General features: G+C 37.2%; 1 protein-coding gene across 1 annotated transcript in view; it reads left to right on the plus strand.

Moving 5' to 3' along the window:
- The window catches only part of Satb2 (SATB homeobox 2), a 171,008-nt gene that overhangs the window by 21,851 nt on the left and 127,712 nt on the right, over window positions 1-21,445 (plus strand). Inside the window, exon 3 of the mRNA XM_027925025.2 lies at window positions 1,562-1,738. Coding sequence (XP_027780826.1) covers window positions 1,562-1,738 — 177 coding nt within the window. The remainder of the gene's footprint in view (window positions 1-1,561; window positions 1,739-21,445) is intronic.

A 21,445-nucleotide genomic window follows, 5' to 3' on the forward strand; every position in this document is an offset into this window, starting at 1 on the left:
ATATTTAATAATTACACCCAATACTTATTATCTTTAATAATAATAATTAGCACATGGGAACCAGTTGTACCATTGTATTATCTTTAGAACAAAAACCTAAATCTGTGATCCCGTAGTTTGCAGAGTATCTGCTCCTACTCTCAGTTTTTCAAGATGGAAGTGAGTCAGGAGACTTGTAGGGTCAGGCAACAGGGAAGGGCTTCTGGAAACCTCCTAAGCATTCTGTTTGTCAGGGCCCTACTCTCCTACAGTCATTTCAAAGAGATCTTGTTTTCATTATGAAGTGCCTTCACTGAGATCATCCAACCCTCCACCTCCCCATCTCTGCCTGCCTACTCATCCTTCATAACTTTTGATTTTTTTCTTGCCCGAAGACCCAGAGCAGAACCCCATTTCATAACATACTAATTTGTGTGAATTATGTGGGGCAGAGTCCATGTTTATTACTTGTATGTTAGTAAAACTTTGATCTTCTTCTGCCTTGGCTATGTTTAGATTTAAATGCCTGTATGGCTTTTTTTTTTTTTTTTTTAAATAAAAAACAGTTCAAAAAATGTTTGGTGAATTAAACATTTTTTAGCTTTTCACACTTTGATACAAAGCAGAGAAATATTTCAGTGACAACAGATTTCAACAGATTTTCAACTAGACTAATTTGCTTTATTCTTTAGGGTAGTTTACTTCTTTCTTCTGCAAACATAAGAAAAGATACTCTTTTTCCAGTAGTATCTGGTGTTAGTATATAATAATTTCAAAGAGGTGGAATTCTCTATTTGGATGTATATTTTTGACGTAAGTTAAATGTTAAGACTTTTCATGATCAGAGTATTTTCAGGCTAATTGATAACCAGGATTAAAGAAAAACCAAAATAAAACAATAACAACAGCCCAAAATATAGCCTACAGGAGGGACTTTTAAAATTTCTAAGCAATGTTGTGAGGCCCTAAGCAACTTAGTGAGACCCTGTCTCAAAATAAAAAATAAAAAGAGCTGGGGATGCATCTCAGAAGTTAAGCACCCTTGGGTTCAATTCCTAGAACCAACCAACCAACCTAACAAACATTCCTGATGACTTTCTTATACATATTCACATAACATCTTAGGCCCTGAAATCAAACATGCCTTCCCACTAGGTATCTTGAGAGTAGAAGTTTTAAAATGCATTGCTAGACAAAAGCTGATCAGATCTGAAAATACTAACTCTGATTAGTAATTATGATAAAACTACGGACATTGAGGATTCCAGCATCTGCAAGGTCACCTTGATCTAGCCTAAGTGCTGGGACACCTCTGAATGGCACACTTCACTTTTTAATGACTGGAATCTGAGGGCTTCTGCCACTGCCCCCTGGCAATTCTGCTACAGTTTGATAGTAATAATAATGGGTGGGTGGGGGGCACAGCTTTCCATGGGGCCACAAAACAAAAGAGGCTTGTTTACTCTAAACCAGTGTTGATCACAGTTGGGTGACTTTTATAACTGTCTCTTCCCTTCTCATGGTGGTAACTGAGAGCTACTTTGCAATATTTGTGTTTTACTCTTGAATTTTGTCCCTCCAGGTTTGATGATTCCTGTCTTCTGTGTGGTGGAGCAGTTGGACAGCTCTCTCGAATATGACAACAGAGAAGAGCACGCTGAGTTTGTGTTGGTGCGAAAAGATGTGCTTTTTAGCCAGCTGGTGGAGACTGCGCTCCTGGCCCTGGGATATTCCCACAGCTCTGCAGCTCAGGCCCAAGGTATCACTCCATTTCCATCTCCCTCTCTTCCCCAGCCTTCTGTGTGTCATGATCTGAGAAAGAATCTGTTCCCTGAAATAGCTCTCCCAGGTAATTGTATCCCAGGGTTGAAGGAGAACTGTGAGGTGGTGTAGTGTCTTTCCCAAACAGTGAGCAGCAGGATGTTTCTTGTAGAAAGTCTCATTTTCTTGTTGCTTGGGGAAGCTTATGAGCAGCACCTCTAGAGCTGCTCAAACTGACTGTATTTCAAGATGACCTTTATAGGATTTTTTGTGTTCATAACCCTAGTATTTTTAAGTCAGCAAACCGATACTTTTAGGGACAGTGCTGAGATGTTTGACACCTGATTTATCCAGGTTTTAATACATGTTTTACAAATATTCAGTTTTCTAAATTTATTTATTTATTTATAGCTTTTGGTCCCATCACTTTTGCAGTTTATGATCAGCCTTTAATTAAACAGGAAGAAATGGATGTCTCTTACCCTTTTGTGTCTTGGAAAATTGTTTTGTAGTTTTGATGTGGTCCATTCATTTAAAAAAAAATCACAGTGTCTTTGTAATCACTTCCTTTTTTTCTATTTAATTAACTATTAAAATTGCATCATTATTTCAATGTTTATTATATAATTATAGGGAGCCCATTGTGAGCTTCTGTTGTTTCATTCTGAAACACACAGCTCATTGTTCTTTTATGCCAAAGAATTGACAAATAACAACAAAAATGCTGCCCAAACCTTGAATAATTGCAATGACTTTTTGACCTGATAGAATTACTATTGTTTTTCAGCTGAAATGATTGAATGGTATAGTTTATGATGATGGTTTTTAACTAATAGAAATATAGTAACTTCCAGGCCTCATCTTATATGTTAATTTCCTACATTACTATCTTTACTTAATATTTATGTGCCAGGGAATTTTGCTCTTTTTTTTTAGTTCTTCATATCATTACTAAGAAATGTCATTCAGAGTCTCATATTTTCTGATAGGGAACCCATGGGAGATTAAGCATTTATAGTTATAAATATGGTGACCAAGGACATAGGATTTAAATTCTCAAGCTCTTGACTTTGGTTTTGTAAATAGATCATTGATTTTATTAAAAATATTTTAGTTCAACCACAAAAGCAACCCATATGAAACCAGGGGTCAAGAATGCCTTCTTCCCAGGGCAGTCAGCACCCTACGAGTTCCATTGAGTCCAGGCACAATTCAAGTCCAAGTGCTTGGCCAATCTGTGCAGTTGACACAGCTGAATCGTAGAGTCCAGTGCTTTCAAAGCAGCGTGATAAAAGATGATTCATTTCCTTTCCCCGACAACTTTCATTCTTGTGTGAGGGATTCAGGATTTGATCCTTAGCAAATTGCATACTGGGCACCTTTGCTTTTATTTCATGCTATGTGCCTGAATGAAATAAAAGAATCCTCCCTCCCTTCTCCCCATAAACTTTTCATGCCATTTTAGGGATATTTTTCTCTGAATGTAAAGGTCATTGTATCCCACTGCTTACATCCTGGTGTGCCAGCTTCCTGTTGACAGGGCTATCCATCTCAGTTAGCACGGCTGCTCAGCGCATCGTGAGCTCACATGTGGAACACAGCGCTAAGTGGCCAAGATTTGATTCTTGGCACATGCCGAGGAAAGAGGCTCTCAGGAAATTTGCACTAGGGAGCCACACTGTTCTTTCAGTGATGTGGACTGAGAGTTCTACCCACGGAGGTGAGATATACTAGCAATAAATATGGTTAACAATGAAGGATTAAGTAGGGGATGAGTCAAAAGCTATTTCCCCCTCAAAGTTTTTTAAAGCTCAGGTTAAAAAATATGAAATGTCACACTTTCTGTAAGTTGAAAGAAGGTGCTCTGGATCAGATATTCTTCAGGTTGTAGGTGAGCAGAGGTGTATCTCTGAGTCCTGTAGTATAATTTCACAGGGGAAAAACAAATCACAATTTGTTTATTTTGTTTCAGGCTGCTGATCTCTGTTTTGGATAAATGGAAAAACTTAGAACTGTTTATTTTGAAGTGAATGTATTAGATTCTTCTTGTTACTTGGATCATTAGAAGCATATATTTTGCTGTGTGTTTATTATAAACCAGATGGCATGCATGATAAGACAGGTCATTCATGAGCTGGACAAACAGCAGTGTGAGAATAAAATACAAGAGGAGGTAGAATAAAACATGACTCTTTGATGATTCAAAGCATGAGGTTTTAAGTGTGTAGTTTTTTTTTCTTCTTTGCTTTGGTTTTGTTGTTTCTTTGTTTAGTGTTTATGTGATTCACCCAAGATAGGGGAGTTGTCCAGGGTCCCCCTAGCAGCAGAGAAGCTGCAGTGCTTCTCAATCTCTTCTTCCTGTGCTGAAAAAGTTAGGCAGAAACTAAGCTGCAAGGATAGTGGTTTGCTTGATCCTGTTTTAAAAATTGAGGCTCTTAAAACATGATTTTTATTTTGATGCAATAGAAGAGATTTAAGTTATTGAATTGGAAGAATATTTCAGTTTCTGTGAAAAGAGAAAGTATTTTAGCAGTGCCATCATTTTGGAAAGGTGCTGGAGTCCCAGTGAGCAGGCAGTGCACCAAGCTCTCCTGAGCAGGAAATAGTCTCTTCTTCTGAGAGAATCTCTCTCCAGGTGAACTGTAAGAATTTTTAAAGAAATAATGTTTGCTTCTAAAGGATAGTAGAAATGCTACTAAAACAGTTCAAAGATCCCCTGCCCCCCACCCTGCCCACCTGCATGTTTGTGGTAACTTTCATTTGAAGGCCCGATATTGGGACCCAAGAGAAAAGAGGGTATAAAATACTATGGTTCTAGCTGGCCCATCCCCTTCATTTCCTAACATGCATTTGGTGACTCTGATTCTCAAGGATCCAAGATGCAGGATCCTCAAGCCTGTTGTTTCACACATGCAAAAAGCTGAAAGGTGGCAGGCTTTTTGCCAGTGCTACTTGGGGGAGCATCATAGTCCCTGTTGCTCTCATTTTAAACTTACTATTTTTTTTTTATTCTTTCCTTTTCATACTTTCCTTTTGGCCCATGAAGCTTTTAGTAATAGCCATGAAGTTCTTCACACAGTTCTGTGATTCTCAAAGAAGGAGCTGCAGTCTTTTTTTTTTTTCTTTTTCTTTCTTTCTTTCTTTTTTTGGGTGGTATTAAGGATTGAACTCAGGGCCGCACATTTGCTAGGCAATGCTCTACCACTGAGCTACATCCCCAGGCCCCAGGAGCTGTAGTCTTTAGGAAGCCAACTAAGTAGCTATCCTACTGGTCAACGTGGATGGTGGGCTTTGGAGGTGGCTGTGATTATAAGGTGATATTTTCTGTGCTTACCTGACTTAATTTTTAAGTGGACACTTTCTCCTCTGCTTTCTGTAAATTTTGAAGTAAATTTTAAAACATTATTATTATTGTCATTTTTTGGGTACCTGGGATTGAACTCAGGAGCACTTGACAACTGAGCCACATCCCCAGCCCTATTTTGTATTTTATTTAGAGACAGGGTCTCACTAAGTTGCTTAGCATCTCGCCATTGCTAAAACTTATTTTTGGCCAGAGAATTTTATTTAAAAATCAGCATGCAAAAAAAAAAAAAAAAAAAAAAAGAACATGCAAAGCAATAAATAAGCAAAAATCTTTTCTGCCTGAATATTTCTGGCGTCAAAACTGTAGGCTTAAGAAGAGGTATATTAATCATTTCTTATTTATGTTGGAACAATTACCTTTATATAGTCATTTTAAATAATATTTTTAAAAAGTGGCACAGGAAAATGTAGTAAATTTTAAGTAAATTAAGCAGGGTGCCAAATAGTCTCTGTTGTATAAAAATCCCACATACATACATAGAAGAAAGACAAAGGAAAAAACATATCAAAATGTCAGCAGGATGGGTGGTAGTGTTATATGAGATTTTATTCTAATCAGAAAAACAAATATGTAGGTACAGTATGAAATTCTTCTTCCTCTGTGAATTATTCTCTGAAGAAGTGGGAAGTTATAATTATTCTCTGAAGAAGTGGGAAGTTATACTTTTTATTTAATACATAATGATAGTCCCAAATATAAGCAATTCACCTTGTTCTTAATTTATTCATAAATATGAAAACTTACACGTGGTACAGATGTATTTATGTTGTTTATTCAGTGCAAGATTAAAAATGAATGAATAAATCACTAATGAACCCCTATAATAGATAAGTCAAGGGGTTTCTTAGTTTTAATAAATAGTGCCAGGTGACAACTGAGTAGTTACTATATGTCAGGTACTATTCTCAGAAATTTACATGTACTAAGTCATTAAATTCTCAAAATAGCTTCTTGAAGTAAGTTATAATATATTTTCAATTTTATAGAGAGGACACTGAAGCAAAGGAGGGGAAGGGGAGTACCTTTCTCAGGAATGCATCCTGGTTTGTAGAAGAGTCCATATCTGAAGCCTTTGATCCACCTGCAGAGCAGGGTCCTGAATCACAGAGAAGCCTTATGATTTTTATGATTCTCAGCAGTTTAGATTTGGAATAGGAGTCCCCTCTCCACCTTTTTTTTTTTGGTACCAGGGATTGAACCCAGGGGCATTTAGCCACTGAGCCACATCCTTAGCCCTTTTAATTAAATTTTTTTTTTCTTTTTAATTTTGAGACAGAGTCTTGCTAAGTTGCTTAGGAACTCACTAAATTGCTGAGGCTGGCTTTGAACTTGAGATCCTCCTGCCTTAGCCTCCCAAACTGCTAGGATTACAGGTGTGTGCCATTGCACCCAGCTATGAGCTGCTTCTATTTAATATTTTTTCTCTTTACTTTTTGACATAAACCCTAAATGGCAGGACCTTTTGGGTAGGGTGTTTATTTAATACATAATGATTATATACATTTGGTAATGATATTACATATGTTTCCTTTCCATGATGATACTTTTTTTAAGGTAACTAAGACAGACTTAATTAAAAACAAACAAAACCCCCACCCCCACTGAATTATTATCTATTGAGACCAACTTCTAAAACTTAATAGGTTGAGGATTTCAAATATGCAATTCTTGCTCATGAGGCCAAACTTAGTCCAGATATGAAAATCAAACATATTCCTTAGCAGTTCTGACCTTCAAATTAATTAATTCAGCAGGCTTAAATGCCTATCTTGTATTAGTCACTAGTCTAGCCTTTAGAGATAAAAAACTGGAAAAAAATCTGTTTTTATAGAGTTTACATTTTATAGTGTAATTAGTCATGAAAGACTTAGTATGTGAAATTTTAAGTTGATTTTTGATCCTCTGAGTTTAGAAATGTCCTATGCTGAGGTTCAGAGAATATAAATACATATAAAATTTCTGTATAGATTTGGCACAAATTTGTAATAGTCACTTGATTCCTTAAAATGCCTAAGAATTCTCCCTCCTCTTGTCAGCTTTTGGAAACAGATAAGGCAAGAAGCATGGGTTGAGTTTTCTAGGAAATCCTCCTTTTGCTTTATTAAATAAAACTATTTACCAGTTCAGGACATTGTTCTCCCTGGGTTCAGAACAGCCTGACTTTGGCTTTGGTTTTGGTTCGTGAAGCTCTTCTTATCTCAGCCTTTTCTTCAGGACACAGGCCTGTTACTTGTGCTTGATATTTAAGCAACATTGGAAGAATGGACAAATGAACCCTAATGCTATTACTTATCACCCTGGGGAAAATATACATATTCCTAAAAAGTGTTAGTTTACTTCCTTCAATAATTAGATTTGAGTTCACTGGAGACTCTTTTGTTCCCTTATAAAAGAGTAATATGTAGCATAATGTAAGGTACATAAGAATTAAATATTTGTCAAATGAATGAAGACAGTTAAGTTTCATTTTTACCAAAATTTATCCATAAATTTTCCCTTGTGTGTTACTGTGAAGTTGGTTTCTATTCATGAATTAGCTGTCTTTAAAAAAAAAATGAAGAGTGAAATGTAATTTGTCTTTTTATTGATCAGCTACTATCATTTTCAGATTATTCCAGGTCATTATTCTATAGTTGATGTTTTGGCTATATTTATAGTGGCAAAATACTTCAATATTAACTTTTAGAATGATAAAGGTTGTTATTCAAAAGGCACTTACAGGATTGCTGGGATGTAAATTGTTCAGATAAAAATTAGAGATATTTTGTCTGAATTGATCTGGACCTCCAGATTTAAAAGGCATTATTTATAGGCAGAATAACTTTGGTCTATAAACTATAAATGGTGGTAAGATTTAAAGCCAAGATAGTAAAGATAGTTTTATAAAAGAGGAATGGCTTCATTTATTCTTTATTATCATTTTACATAATATTCATTTATTTATTGTTGTGTACTTTCTAATGGACTAGTTTTTTTTAATGATATATATCAGGAAGAAATGGAAACAACATTTAAGGTAAATTCATCAATATAACTGAATAATCTTTCACTTTAATTGGTTCATTTTTGTGAAATGCTCTATTCTTAAATGAATTTCTAATTTTTTATGGAAACATGCAACATATCAATATTTGTGAAGCCATGTATTAAATACTTATGATCTCCTCATCTAGGATCAACATTTAATAACTCATGGCCAGTCTGTCTCTTCTTTGTCTCTAGCCACTTTTCATCCCTTCCCTACTGAGTTATTTTAAAGTGCATTCTAAACCTCATATTGTATGCAGATATTTTATTAAATATCACAAAATGATCAAGACTTTTAAAAAACAACCTCAATACCATCATGAATACTAAAGAAAAGATAAAATTTTAATAAGAAATATTATGGTTCAAATTTTCCTATTATTTTATGCTTTTTTTAAAGTGTTGGTTTATTCAAATCTGTAGTTGTACATGTCTATAATTTATACTTGGTTTATGTATCCATTAAGTTTTCTGAATCGCTGAGTTTTTTCCATCCTTTTAAATTTTAAAAAAATTCGTCGAACTTATTTGCTGCTTTAATTCAGAATTATTTTTGTTTGCTAAACTTAATGAAAATCCTAACCCTATAAATTCCTTCAAATACTATGACTTCAAAGGAACACTTAGTAAGCTCAATCATAACCTTGGAAAGGAATTCAGAAATTTACACTTTTTTTTTTTAAAGGGAGGATGGTTAAAAGACATATGTGGTTTAGAAGCCAAAAGGTTTTTATGCTCTGAACATTTGACATTTTCCTTATTGAAAATGTTTAAAATGATCTCTCGCCTTATCTTGCTTTCTCTGCTTCTTTCTTTGGCTCACTCTTTTTTTTTTTTTTTCCCACTTTTCCTTTTTTAATTAAACTCTCATGTTTGGGAGACTTTCAGCAGTTTTTTTTTTCCTTCTTCTTTATAAGGCAATGTTGAAGAAAGGTGCATATTTAGAAATTTTAGGCCTTGGAGCAAACTTTTAACAAACAAGCTGCTTTTTAAAAAATTCTGTGGCTCCCAAAAAAAGAGCTGAAAAAGCTACCCAAAATTGCTGTTAACCACGTCTCAGCCCTCATTAAAGCTGGATGGTCCAAAATGTAAAAACACTGGTGGCATGCACGTCACAATTCCTTAACAGACCCTTGTGTTTTCCTCTCCCGTGCTACATAAATTAAATTTCCATGCATCCGTGTTTGCATATGTGTGTGTCCATGTGCACACAGCAAACCCAAAACACTGCTTTGTAACTAAGTGCCAAGGGAAAAATCATGCTCATCTTATTTCCCTGCCTGATATATAGTTAAGATTGAGAATCTAACATAAATGTTTGTAGTTCTGTATTCCTTGTATCTGTTTATTTTGTCATAAATATGTGTTATTTAAAATATGTATATATGTAATTATGGGTCATATGAAAGTCAGCTGAGAGAATATTGTCTATAGGTAAATTTGTAGAAGGTGAAGGCTGTCCAACTTCATTTTGGGGGTGTCTAGCCATGAGTAGGTGGAACTTGATAAAAGTCATTGAGGGTTGTGAATTAGGGGTAATCTCACTCAACCACTGACCCCGAAATTTCTATCTGAATGTCTATTTTAAAAATATTCCATCAGTAAAAATAATGCATTAAGAGTTTATGATTTCTTACATGGTGAAAGAAGTGTGTTTAGCAATGTTTTCAGTTATCTGTTTTATTTGGGAGGCAATTAGCTATAGTTGCAATTAGCTTTGCTATACTTTTTAAACTGCTTAAAGTTCTTCTTGGAGGTAGAGACATTAATGTCCATGACCTGGAGAGGGCTGATCATCTGAGCTTTGTGTTTTGGCATGTATGTAAAATGATCCAGGTTAAACAGACTGACCTACAGAGATATATAGCCTTTATTTAATACCTAAGCTGTGACTCACTAATATATATGGCTTTGAGGAGTTACAAGTATGAAACCTATAACCTAATATTAGTGATCCTCTGATGTGACTTGTTTAATTTTTTATTTTATTCTTTTCTAAAGCACTATTCACCTCCCACAATCACCACTGACCTTTACCTCTGTCACACTGCAGACAGAAAAGGAGATCCCAAACAGCACAGGGTCCCACTTGTTGCCAAACTATCAAAAGTAGGTAATACGTAATTTGCCCACTTACTGCTACTATACAGATTAATGAATTGATATGAAATTGGGATCCTATAAGAACATAAAAATACAATAACATTTGATCTAAGAAAAATTGGACAAAGTCTGCCTGTAAAATGTACACTAAAATATAAAGTGAAAAATCTATGAGAGAAATTTCAAAATTCCATAAAGAATCATGTGACATTATAAGATTTTGATGACAAAATTTCTTTTCCAAATTAGAAAGAAAAAAATTTAGGAAGGAGGGAGTGTTTTTTTTTTTTTTAATTTAATATTACAAAATGCTCTCTATGGCCAAGACATTTTACAGTCTAACACGAATGACAAAACAGACTTAGAGTTAGAATATGATGGTATAATACCAAGATTGAGAGTTGTATCAATGGACAGCTTTAAGTATAAAGGCTCTCCCCAAAAGGCAATAGGACTATTGAAGCATTTATAAGTGTTTCAGTAAATGTGCTTTTTTTTTTTTTTTTTTTAACCAAATGAGTTTCTTGATGGAATCTGTATGGCATCTTCTTCTTTTTTTTTTAATCAAAATTTTTTTTTTTTTTAAAGAGAGAGGAGAGAGAGAGAGAGAGAGAGAGAATTTTTTAATATTTATTTTTCAGTTTTCGGTGGACACATCTTTATTTTATTTTTATGTGATTCTGAGGATCAAACCCAGTGCCCCGCGCATGCTAGGAGAGCGTGTTACTGCTTGAGCCACATTTCCAGCCCATGTATGGCATCTTCTTAAAGCACAAAAAATCCAAAGGGCAAAGTCTTCAGCAAATGACTCCACCTTGCATTTAAAATCTATGCATTGGATTTTCTGTCTGCAATGTGATAGAGGGAAAGCCTGGTGGTGATTGTGGGAGGTGGAGAGTAAGCTCAGCTGACTGGTCACGCGTGGACACCATGTTTGGTTTCCTAGATGCCAGTAAGATTGCACATGCCTGTGGTGAGTGTTTAAAATCCAGTGCTTGAAATGCGATGGTTTTTTGACAGCAGCTGAGGAGGGTCTTCACTCAAGACTCTAGAGCATGTGCCATTTGCTTGCTCAAAAGCAGTAACTGGCAAAATTATTTTGTGTTAAGTGAGAAAACACAAAGGTTTTCCTCTGCCTCTCTTTGGTTTGAGGAAATATCACTCAGGACAGAAGAGCAAATCTCTGCTGCTATTTTACAAGCTCATTACTCAGGTTAGAAAAGATCCCTGCAGGCTGTATGCAAATCAGCCAGCACCAGGGTCCCCTCAGCCTCAGCTCACACTAGGTGGAGAAATGCTGCGGACATATTCCTTCTGTCAATTTTATAAATGGAAGAAAGGGATGCTGGAACGCTCATAGCACATTTCCAACCTCTGCCCTCAATGATTTGGCCCCACAGCCAGACAACCCCCCAGATAAAAGCCTGCCATCATGGGAGCCCTGTTAAAAGAGCAATCTGTTCCTGATTCAACACTCCGACCAGTTTTGTCAACTTCTGTGGTTCTTGAGAATATATGCTTCACAGCCACAGTAATAAATAAAATTCAAGATGTCTTATTTTATTATTATGGATACAGGGATCCTTAAGGGAGTATGGAGACTTCAATTAAAGAAGGCCTGTTTTAGATCATGTGCAATGGAGGATATATCAGAATTATTTGGAAAGAAAGCACTTTATTAAGGTCTTTAATCTTTTGAACACTATTGGAAGATAGTTAAGAGGAAAACTACAAAGAAACTTAGAGATCACATCTTGGTTCTCTGGTTTTCTAATATACTGTCATTTCAGCTCATTCATTTAATAAATATTTATTAAATTATTCTTTTGTACCAGGTATCATTCTATGTGTTGGGGACCCAGGAATGAACCAGATACAAAATGTCCCTGCCCTCAAGGTATATATTCTTGTATGTTAGAAAGATAGAGAATAGAGAATAACTCAATGTATGTTGGATAGGAGATAACATGTTAGGTAAGAGACCCTGTTCGTTCCATCTTGTCTAGAACTAGGGCTTCTGGAGATTTAGGGTTCAAGAGAGTAGTTGCTTAACCAGAAAAGAAATCAAAAGTTTTGAATGGATTTTGACAGTTAAAATCAAGGCAATATCAGTGCTTAAAAGGTTAAGTTTCAGTTTTCTGAAAAATTTACCTATGTGGACTAACTCATGTTCAGAATAAGGTAAATGTAACTTTGTTAGAATTAGTTTATATTAAACCAGAGCCTAGTTTTTTCTGGGGGGTGGGGAGGATAGAGGAAAACAGACCTATATAATTAACTTGAATGTATTTTGTTATTTAGTACTTATTGAGTACTTTCTATATACTAGGTAGTAATAAACTACATTCAAGTCAATTATGTAGGTTTGTTTCTCTTCAATCATGAGAGATGTTTGTCTTCCTTCTACTTTTTTATTTTTCTATAATAAACAAGCATTATTTTATTACAAGAAAAAAGATTTTTAAAATTTTCTATATTTTTAAAGAGCTTATATATACAAAAATGGTATGTGTGCTTAACATATATGCTCTTATGTGTGTTTAACATGCTTAACTCATTTTTTCTTTAAAATGTCCTCACATAGTGCATTATATCATCCACAAATTTTACCAGTGAGGAAACAGGCTTAGAGTTGTTAATAACTTGACTGACCCAAAACTCTGCCTCCGGAGAATGTATACTCAACCTATGTCCCATGCTATGGTATTACATTCCTAATCTGTCAATTGATTTTAGAATCCAAACTAGCAGTAACTATACTTTATAGGCATAAACCAAAGACTGGCATTTTGGGATTGATAACTGAATGAACATATATATTTTTATATTGAGGGAGAAACCTGTTTTGAACTGAACTTGCTACCTTGGGATAGCATTTTATAAGAACCTATTTTATTAGATCCCATTTTTTTTTTATATATCTAAGCTCCTTAAAAATATAGTACATTTTAAAAGTCTTTTTTTTTTTTCTGGTAGTAAAGTAATGCTTGTTTTTTATAGAAAAATAAAAATTAAAAAAAGTAGAAAGAAGATAAACATCCCCCATGAATGAAACAACTAAGTACCTGATAGGTTATTTCCTGTGGCTATAGTTTTGTACTACTTTTACATAGTCAGGATCATATATATGTAATATGTTTAGCTGTGATTTTCAATTAACATTGTATTGTATAATTTCATGCTCTTTATCATTATTTCTAATATTGTGTAACAATGAAGCTTTTGGTTTTCAAACAAATGTGAAACATTAGTAATTTTCATTGTTTTTATCTAGAAGGATTTAGGAGTGGTCATTAGGAAGTGATAAGTATGGAGACTGTTCCCAGCATGTGCTGGAAGATCAGTGACTCATTCCAACATGTATGTGCACATATGGCTATCTTTTGAAAATAAATTTATTTTCCTTTGGTTCATTGATAAGTGAATGAGCATATATATTTTTATATTGAGGGGGAAACCTCAATATAAAAATATATATGTTAAAAGGTCAATTATTAATTCCCCCATCCCCCATTGACCTGTTTTCTTTCTTAGCGCTGGTAAAGAGTTAAATTTTTCTGTATTTTTTTTTTTTTTCAAATGTGAAAGAAGGGTAAAAAGACATTGTGTCATTCAGGAAACTTTATTTAATTGATTTCATATTTTGTTTTTGTAATAGCCTTGTTCTTACCCACATTTTGGTCTTTTTCCTCTTTAAAAAGCACATACACAGCATTGTGTGGGTTAGTTACTGAGTGCTTACTAGTTTCACAATGACAGTCCTGTGTTAAGATGTCCCTTGGCCCAGGAATTAATAACTGATGACAATTTGTCTATTTGTTAGCCTCTGGTTTTTGCTGTATGTAGTAGGATGGAGATTTTAGAAAAGAGTCATTGGGGGAAACTCTGGATGGGGTTTTCCTTGTGTTTGAGTTGATTGAGGACAGCCCACTATTGAAGGTAGGGAATTTGTCAAACAAATCATGAATGCCCCCATGGTTGCTGGGGCAATGGGTTGTAATCCATTTTTGTGGTTTGTTTCTTCCAGACCTCAGGCCCTACTGGGCATGGAGAAGAGATGGATATCTATCTTGTGTGTATTTCTAAGACTGACCCAGTTTCTTCCCACTGTTCTCCTTGTGTGTTAGCAGGTGTGAGATGGGCCTAGTTAGAATTCCAGGGTACTTGGCCAGCTACCCAGACCTTTTCCCAGCAGCATCATTGGCTCTGATCACATTGTCTCCCTTCTGTATATTTTTCTGGACTCATTAAACCTACACTGAGGCCTGTTCTTGGAGCTAGGGAACATTCTCTTCCTGAATGTGAGTACGCTGCTGATCCCCGATGGAGAGAAGTGTTTGTTTTCAAGGTAGAGTTTCTTAATAGATGTAGCAAGAATTGAACAGCACTTATGACTCAAATTATCTATTTAAATGTTTTCATATAACCAAAGATACCGATTCATGGGAAAGAAGACTTTTAATTATGAAACCAGCATTTTATCATATGTATGCTACCAGAGATATTCATGTAACTTACTGTTATAATTTGCTACTGTGTCCCTTTTCAAAAAATGTAACCCCTACACATCTTTAAATGCACCTATTTAGATACTAATATACTAATGAAGTTAAGATCAGTACTCACTTTTCTAGCTAACTGATGAAGGGAGAATTTCCTATTATGACTAATGATATGATCACGAAGTTGTTTGAATTTCTTGGCAGATACAATTTAACCAGGTAAATTTAAAATAATGGAACTGTGTTGTAACCAGGAGGATTAAAACAGTTGGTGGGGGTGGCATATTTTTCCAGGGCACTGAGGGGCCCTTTAATTCTAAATAATGAGTCCTGGCTGCATTGTCTTGAGGTTCACTAAAATAACCAATTTATCATACAAACAAGTACCCACCTAGAGGGTATTTTTCTCTTCTCTCCCATTGGAAAGCCTCAGAAGTAGCCAGTAAGACATGGGCTCACTAGGTTTTCATGACTGTTTAGTCCTTAAAAAAAGAAAAATAATGATGTGGGTATTTTTGCTAATTATAATGCTAGCAGATACAGAGCTTACTGTGTAAGCACTGTTCTAAGTGTGTCACATATGTTAATTTATTAAATGATCATAAATCTTGTGGTGGCGTGAGTATAATTATCTCCATCTTATAGCTGAGTAAACTGAGACAGAAAGGTTAAATAACTTACCCTTGAGCACACAGCAAATAAATGAGGGGGATGGTATCCAAATTTTCAAACCCAGGTATTCTTTGCTGGATAGGATTTGCTATCCACACTCCTGCCTTTCTATGGCATGATCGACCACTGCTGTGATAGTGGGTTTCCATGAAGAATATAAAACAAAAACCCCACTATGGCTTGAGCTGTCATTCATTAAGATGTTAAATATTTCTTCCTCTTATCCCTTCATTTATTTATTTATTTTCTCAAGTGGGTAGATTGGGAGGAAGGAAGAGAGGAAGAGAAATTCAAAGACATTACAAATGCATTCTACTTAATCTGAAATATTTCGATGCTTCTGGAAAAGTGAGATGATTTAATTTCATATATAATTGCATGAGGAATTATAAATTATGTTTTCTAAAATACCTATGACACTAAACCACAAAATGAACAGATAAAACTGATTTGTTCTCTGACAAATCAAGATATATGGCCGTGTTTTCATTACAAGTGCCGTTTGTGGGGATGAAGCAGCTGAGTCTGTTACAATATGACACAAACCGTTTCCAGGCGGCGCTGCTTTTGCATGGACATCCTGGGGTGATTTATAACCCAGGCTAAAATTTTTTTAAAAAACACACTGTCAAGCAAAACCAGGTTGAACTTCTAGAGTCCAGGCATGCAGATACATCTTTCTAATTGACCTTCGTTAGCATCAACCTACTTCTCAGACATTAGTTGTTTTATTCTATGGGGTGAATGGGCCATTTTTAGGGCTTTGAGGGTGTTGTTTGGAAAAGCATCTCTTAGTGATTTTGATCAATTTCTGGAACGTATGTGTTAGTTTTCTCTGGAGGGTCATATCTTCCTAGTAAGACCTTTTTCTTTCTGCTGGACTGAAAACAGCATGTGTTCCAGGTCTCTGTGGTGGTAGAAGGTGAAAACTCAAATTTTACATCTTGCAAGTTGAAGCACTTCTCAAAGGACTTGTGTCCCCAAGCTGCCACAGTCATTTGTTTATCCTGAATTTTAAAAGGGCTTTGAGATGTGTGGAACCAAAATAGTTCTGTGTGTACTACTAATGATTCCGGGGAAACGGGAGCCCGTCTCCTGCGGGAGAGGATTGATGCACGGGTTTCTGTCTGTGGTGCTTGATCAGGCATTGGTTTTGCTGTGCAGCAACGGCATGTTCTCTGAACCCCCAACTTGTTCATCTGGTCCCCTAGATGATCCATGACATTTGATTTGTGATGAGTGGGTGGGAGTAGGAGCGGAGACCAGATCTTTGGGTCAAAGAGTTAAAAAAGGAACTCCCCACGGCAGATCTTGGTCTATTTTGCACCAATTTCCAGCGAAATGAATTCAGAGACAGAGGTCATCATTCAGCATGACCGGGACTTGGATTAGGTGCTTCATGTCGTGTCTTCTTTTTAGATACATTTTTTCTATTATGTGTTACAAAAAGTTGGCTGAAAGTGGCTGTCCAATTTAAATGTTAACATTTATTAAACAACTCAGACAACCAAGTAGTGTTGTAGAAAACTGTAGAAGTAAACCAGGTTAAGATTTGAAAGTAAAGGTTGCTGATGACATTTCACTATTGTGTGTTGGTTTAAAAAGAAAAAAAAACCACCAACAACTAAATTTATTTTTTTTCAACAACTAAATTTCTAATACAGTGAATATAAGTGTTTAAAAAAAAAAGCAAACTGGTTTGCTAGTTGCTTTCCCCTAAAGAATAGCTAAGCGCTGTTCCTGATGAACAATGATCATGGTAGCTTAGACTGTTCAATAGTAAGATTGTCTGAAAGCGAATGCAGCATGACAGGGCTCAGGGCTCCAGTTCTGTGTATCCTACCCTGGTGCTCCAATTGAGGACAGTGGACATCGTGAGGTGGTTAGGTGTGTGGATCCTGGAGACTGATTGGTAGGCTTTAAATCTTGGTGCCATCTTTTCTGGGTTCTGTGACTCTCTTCTCTGGTTTCCATCTCTAGAAAACAGGGGTAAGGATGGTAATTCCCTCCTCATAGAGTGGTCAAAGAGGGTAAATGCAGCAGTCCATGTGAAGTACTGTACATCACCCTGGACTCAGGGAAGGACTGGATGATGTCAGCCGCTGTGGGTTACTATTATCATTACTACTTTACAGTGCAGAGGGCAGATGTCATCTGCTAATTTGTTTTCAGTAGCTTCCATTCATGTAGCTCCTCATTCTGAGATATGGAGCATGAACTTTCAGTATTATTTTCTTCATCTTTTTGGTTTCCTGAAGGGATAGGAAGCATAGACCCTCTTATGTCTTTCAGTTTGACAGTATCCTATTCCGTGGCTCTGTATCAACTTCGGAGAGATATGTTTACTTTTTGTGGACCGAGTATTCTATATACTACATTTTCTCTTCTCTCTGCTTGATGTATTTTATATGGGATGACAGTGCAATGAAGCTTCCTCCCCAAATCATCTGGAAGCTGACCAGAGCAGAGCCGCCTGCAATGCTTGCTCGTATTGCTTCTTCTCAAGCAGTTCCACTGGTGGGACCGCCTCAAACAAATCCGGGGCTGTGTGGAGCAGAAGGCATGCCATGAAAAAAAGTGATGTAAATGAGTTCCTCTGGGGGCTTGGTGTCAGTAGGTATTTGCATCCTGGAAAATTTGAATGTAATGAGAACTGAACTTGTCACCTTTGAGTCCTGGCTCCTCCTTTTCATTCTCTCTCCTGGAGGATTTTATAGCGCTAGTCTCATGGTAAATCTTGTTGTTGGGGGGCACTTTTTCCAGAATTAAATGATCATGGCTTAAATTTTTTAAAAGTTGATATTTTTGGACTAAAGAACCCAACTAAATAAAGATGACTGTAGGCCATGTTAGGCTATATTCAGTAACATTATTACATAAGCAATTAGCTTGTAAGCAGAACTGTAAGAAATTAAGTGACAATGAACTCCATAGTAATAGTTTTAATTTAATTATGATTTATTAACTAACTTCCCTCTTCTCTCCAGTCTTCTATTATCATTATTTCCCCCCTTAGTATTTAAACTCTGTCTCCTTCCATTTTTGAGCAATATTCTATTCTAAAAAAAAAAATAATTTACCTTTGGGGGAAAACAGCATTTGAAGAACTCTCTCCTGCCAACTAGTAGATGTGTGGTCCCACTGTGTTTTGCTGTGTGTTTATTTTAATATTAGAATTACCAACTGAAAGCTAATAATACTCTAAGAAAAAGTATAATTATGAAGGTAAATCTGTATCAAAAATTGCATGGTGTACCTCAAAGTCAAATATAATTATTAGTGGATAGTCTTCTATTTGATATTTATCCATTCATAGATTTGTACATAAAGCAGTGTTTTTAGAATTGTGTATTTTTAAAATGCATTCAGTTTCCCATAAAGTTTAATCCACTAGATCTTAGACAAAATAACCCACTTTGGTATAATAGAGGCACACCTATATAGAAATAACTAAAACACACTAAAATAGAATATAATGTTCCTTCTGCCAAGTATTATAATGTGACTTCTGCCAAGTTGTGGTACACACCCCCTCCTGGGTCCGGTGGGTCTATTTTTACTCTCCTGAGTGCTTGCTCCTGCCCAGGCCTGTGCATTCGACAGCCTCCTCTCTGCCCTGGGGCCTTTTGCAGTGAGGGCTGTTGATGCTGCAGGTCGGTAGGGGGTGTGGGGCAGGGGCAGACCTGCAGAGGAGGACAGCTTGCTGGGCCTGGAGGCTGCCCTCAGAGGGCTTGGGAAGCAGAACGAGCTTCAGGCCAGGAGGGGGAAGGACACAGTGCAGGTGCCCCAGGTCCAGCTTCTAATCCTGAAGGTTGGCTGACCACAGAGGACCTGCGTGGGAGATGCTAGAGAGGTGATGGGCTGTGGATCACCCAGCAAGCACCTGGGAGAGTGATCAAACTTCTGATGAGTGCGGCGTTTACCTTCCCATCAAATTAAATCATTTACCTACAGCATTCCATCGCAGTTTAGATGTCCATACATGTTATTTTCATGTGTTCTCAGTTATTTTTAACCAGCATAAAGTATTGATATTAGATGCCTGTTGCAGCCATACTGTTTTAGATTATATCATACCTGGTGGCTAGTGAATTAAAACAATACCATATAGTACTTTAAATTATTTCTGTGGCTAATGACTGGCAACTTTTCTGAGAGATTTATAGTAATATATATGACTTAGTATTTTAGTTGATTGTATATATCTTTACTTTGTTTCATTTACATTTTTTTCCCCCTCTGGTCCTATGGGTAGAACCCAGAGCTTGTACATGCTAACGTGCATGTGCTCTACCACTGAACTGCACCCCAGCCCCTATGTTTCAGTTATTTGAAACAGTTATTTGAGACCATGGCCGCTGGGCAAATGGCAGACTCAGAACCATTCTCTTACTGAAGAGAAGGCTTTCCTGCGGGGCTTACAGTCATATATAGGAGGCATGCGTTGTCCCCTGTGTTTCTTGCTTCAGCTCCTTTTTGATATGTGTGCGTCTCCGGCTTTCTTTCTGAGTGATTTTTTTTTCTATGTTGTTGAAATCCCTCGTCACTGTTGCTCTCCTCTGTAAATCTGTCCCCCTTTTGCCGTACCCACTTTTAGAGATCTGAACCCACGGCTTCCTGAGCATGGCTGGTGATCCTGCCTTTACTTGATCGGAAGGCAGTGCTGCTTCTCCAGGCCCCTGTCTCTACACATGCCAGGGCTGATCCTGCAGGGATAGCGAGCATGCCCATGCCGAGGGTCTCTGTAGTGAGACCTGCTCCTGCTGCAGCCATGTGGCTTTGTTTGTGATCCGGGGAGAGGAAGGACCAGCTACAGGGCTTTCTTAAGCAGAAGACACATGGTGTTTCAAGAGGAAAGTATTTCGCAGACTGGGGCTTGTGACAAGCAGCAGAGGCTGGCGCGGAGCTTGAGTGAGCGCTTTGACACACCGAGTCACAGCCCATTATCACTTGTGCTGGTGTCAAAACAATACGGCAGGCTGAAGTGGCTCTGCTGCCACACATGCTCCTCCTAAGTCATTAGAGCGCTGGCGTGGACGCTTTCTGGATCAGTCAGAGATGCGTTGGGAGGGGGATATGTCTAGTAATTCAGTTTAAGAAGTGATTATTAATCATCTGTGATTAATTGGAGTTGGGGGAGTGTTCCCATGCAGTATGACAAGGTCCCTGACCTCACTGTGCCTCTGGTCCAGGAGAGCAAGTACAGTGCCTGTCATGAAGGGGGCACAGGAGAGGGATGGCGGAAGTGCTTTGGGAGTTGGGGAGAGGGAAAGATGTGGTGGGGGGAACCCTTACGACCACCGGGGAGGGAGGTGATGTGTGAGTGGGCCTTGACAAGACTGCAGGGTTTTGATGGGCAGAGGTGAGCCAGTCGGCAGGAGGTTCTGTTTTGCTGCTGTGCAGGGTGTTTGGGAGGTATGCAACTCAAGAATCCATTGTAAAGAATATTGGATGCCAAGCTGAAGAGTTCATTTTTTTTAGTGGTCTCCTGCTTGAGACCACTACTGAAAAGTTTTGAGTCAGTGAATTGACATGTTAGGAATATGTCAGTCCTTATTAAGATGTTAACTTAGGCATTTAGTTAAGGTTTTAAGTAGCAGAAACCACAACCATGGCATAACCAAATAGTAATTTTATTTATCTCAGGCAGGTGTCCAGTCCAGACTAATAGTATCTCCACAGTACCACTGGAGACCACACCCCCACCCTCCACCCTGCTTTCTTCCTCACTTCTCTTCTTATGGTTGCAAAATAGCTGCTGTATCTCCAGACATCCAGTTCAGATTCCAGGCAGAAAGAAACTGGGGAAAGAGGGACAAAAGGCCAAACACTTTTCCTCAGAAGACTCTGCCTTTATGATTCTGGAGGGGGTATCCTTCTCTAGGACTCTGTCATTTATCTTACTGTCAGGCCTCTGGAGCCTTGGGAAATCAAGTTTTCCATTTGACATAACGCTTCTCATAAAAACAAACAAACAAACTGAGATTCTCTAGTAGAAAGGAAGGGAAAGTGGATATTGGTTGGTAAGTAGCAG

Source organism: Marmota flaviventris, chromosome 11 (assembly GCF_047511675.1).
Source record: "Marmota flaviventris isolate mMarFla1 chromosome 11, mMarFla1.hap1, whole genome shotgun sequence".
Taxonomy (NCBI): domain Eukaryota; kingdom Metazoa; phylum Chordata; class Mammalia; order Rodentia; family Sciuridae; genus Marmota; species Marmota flaviventris.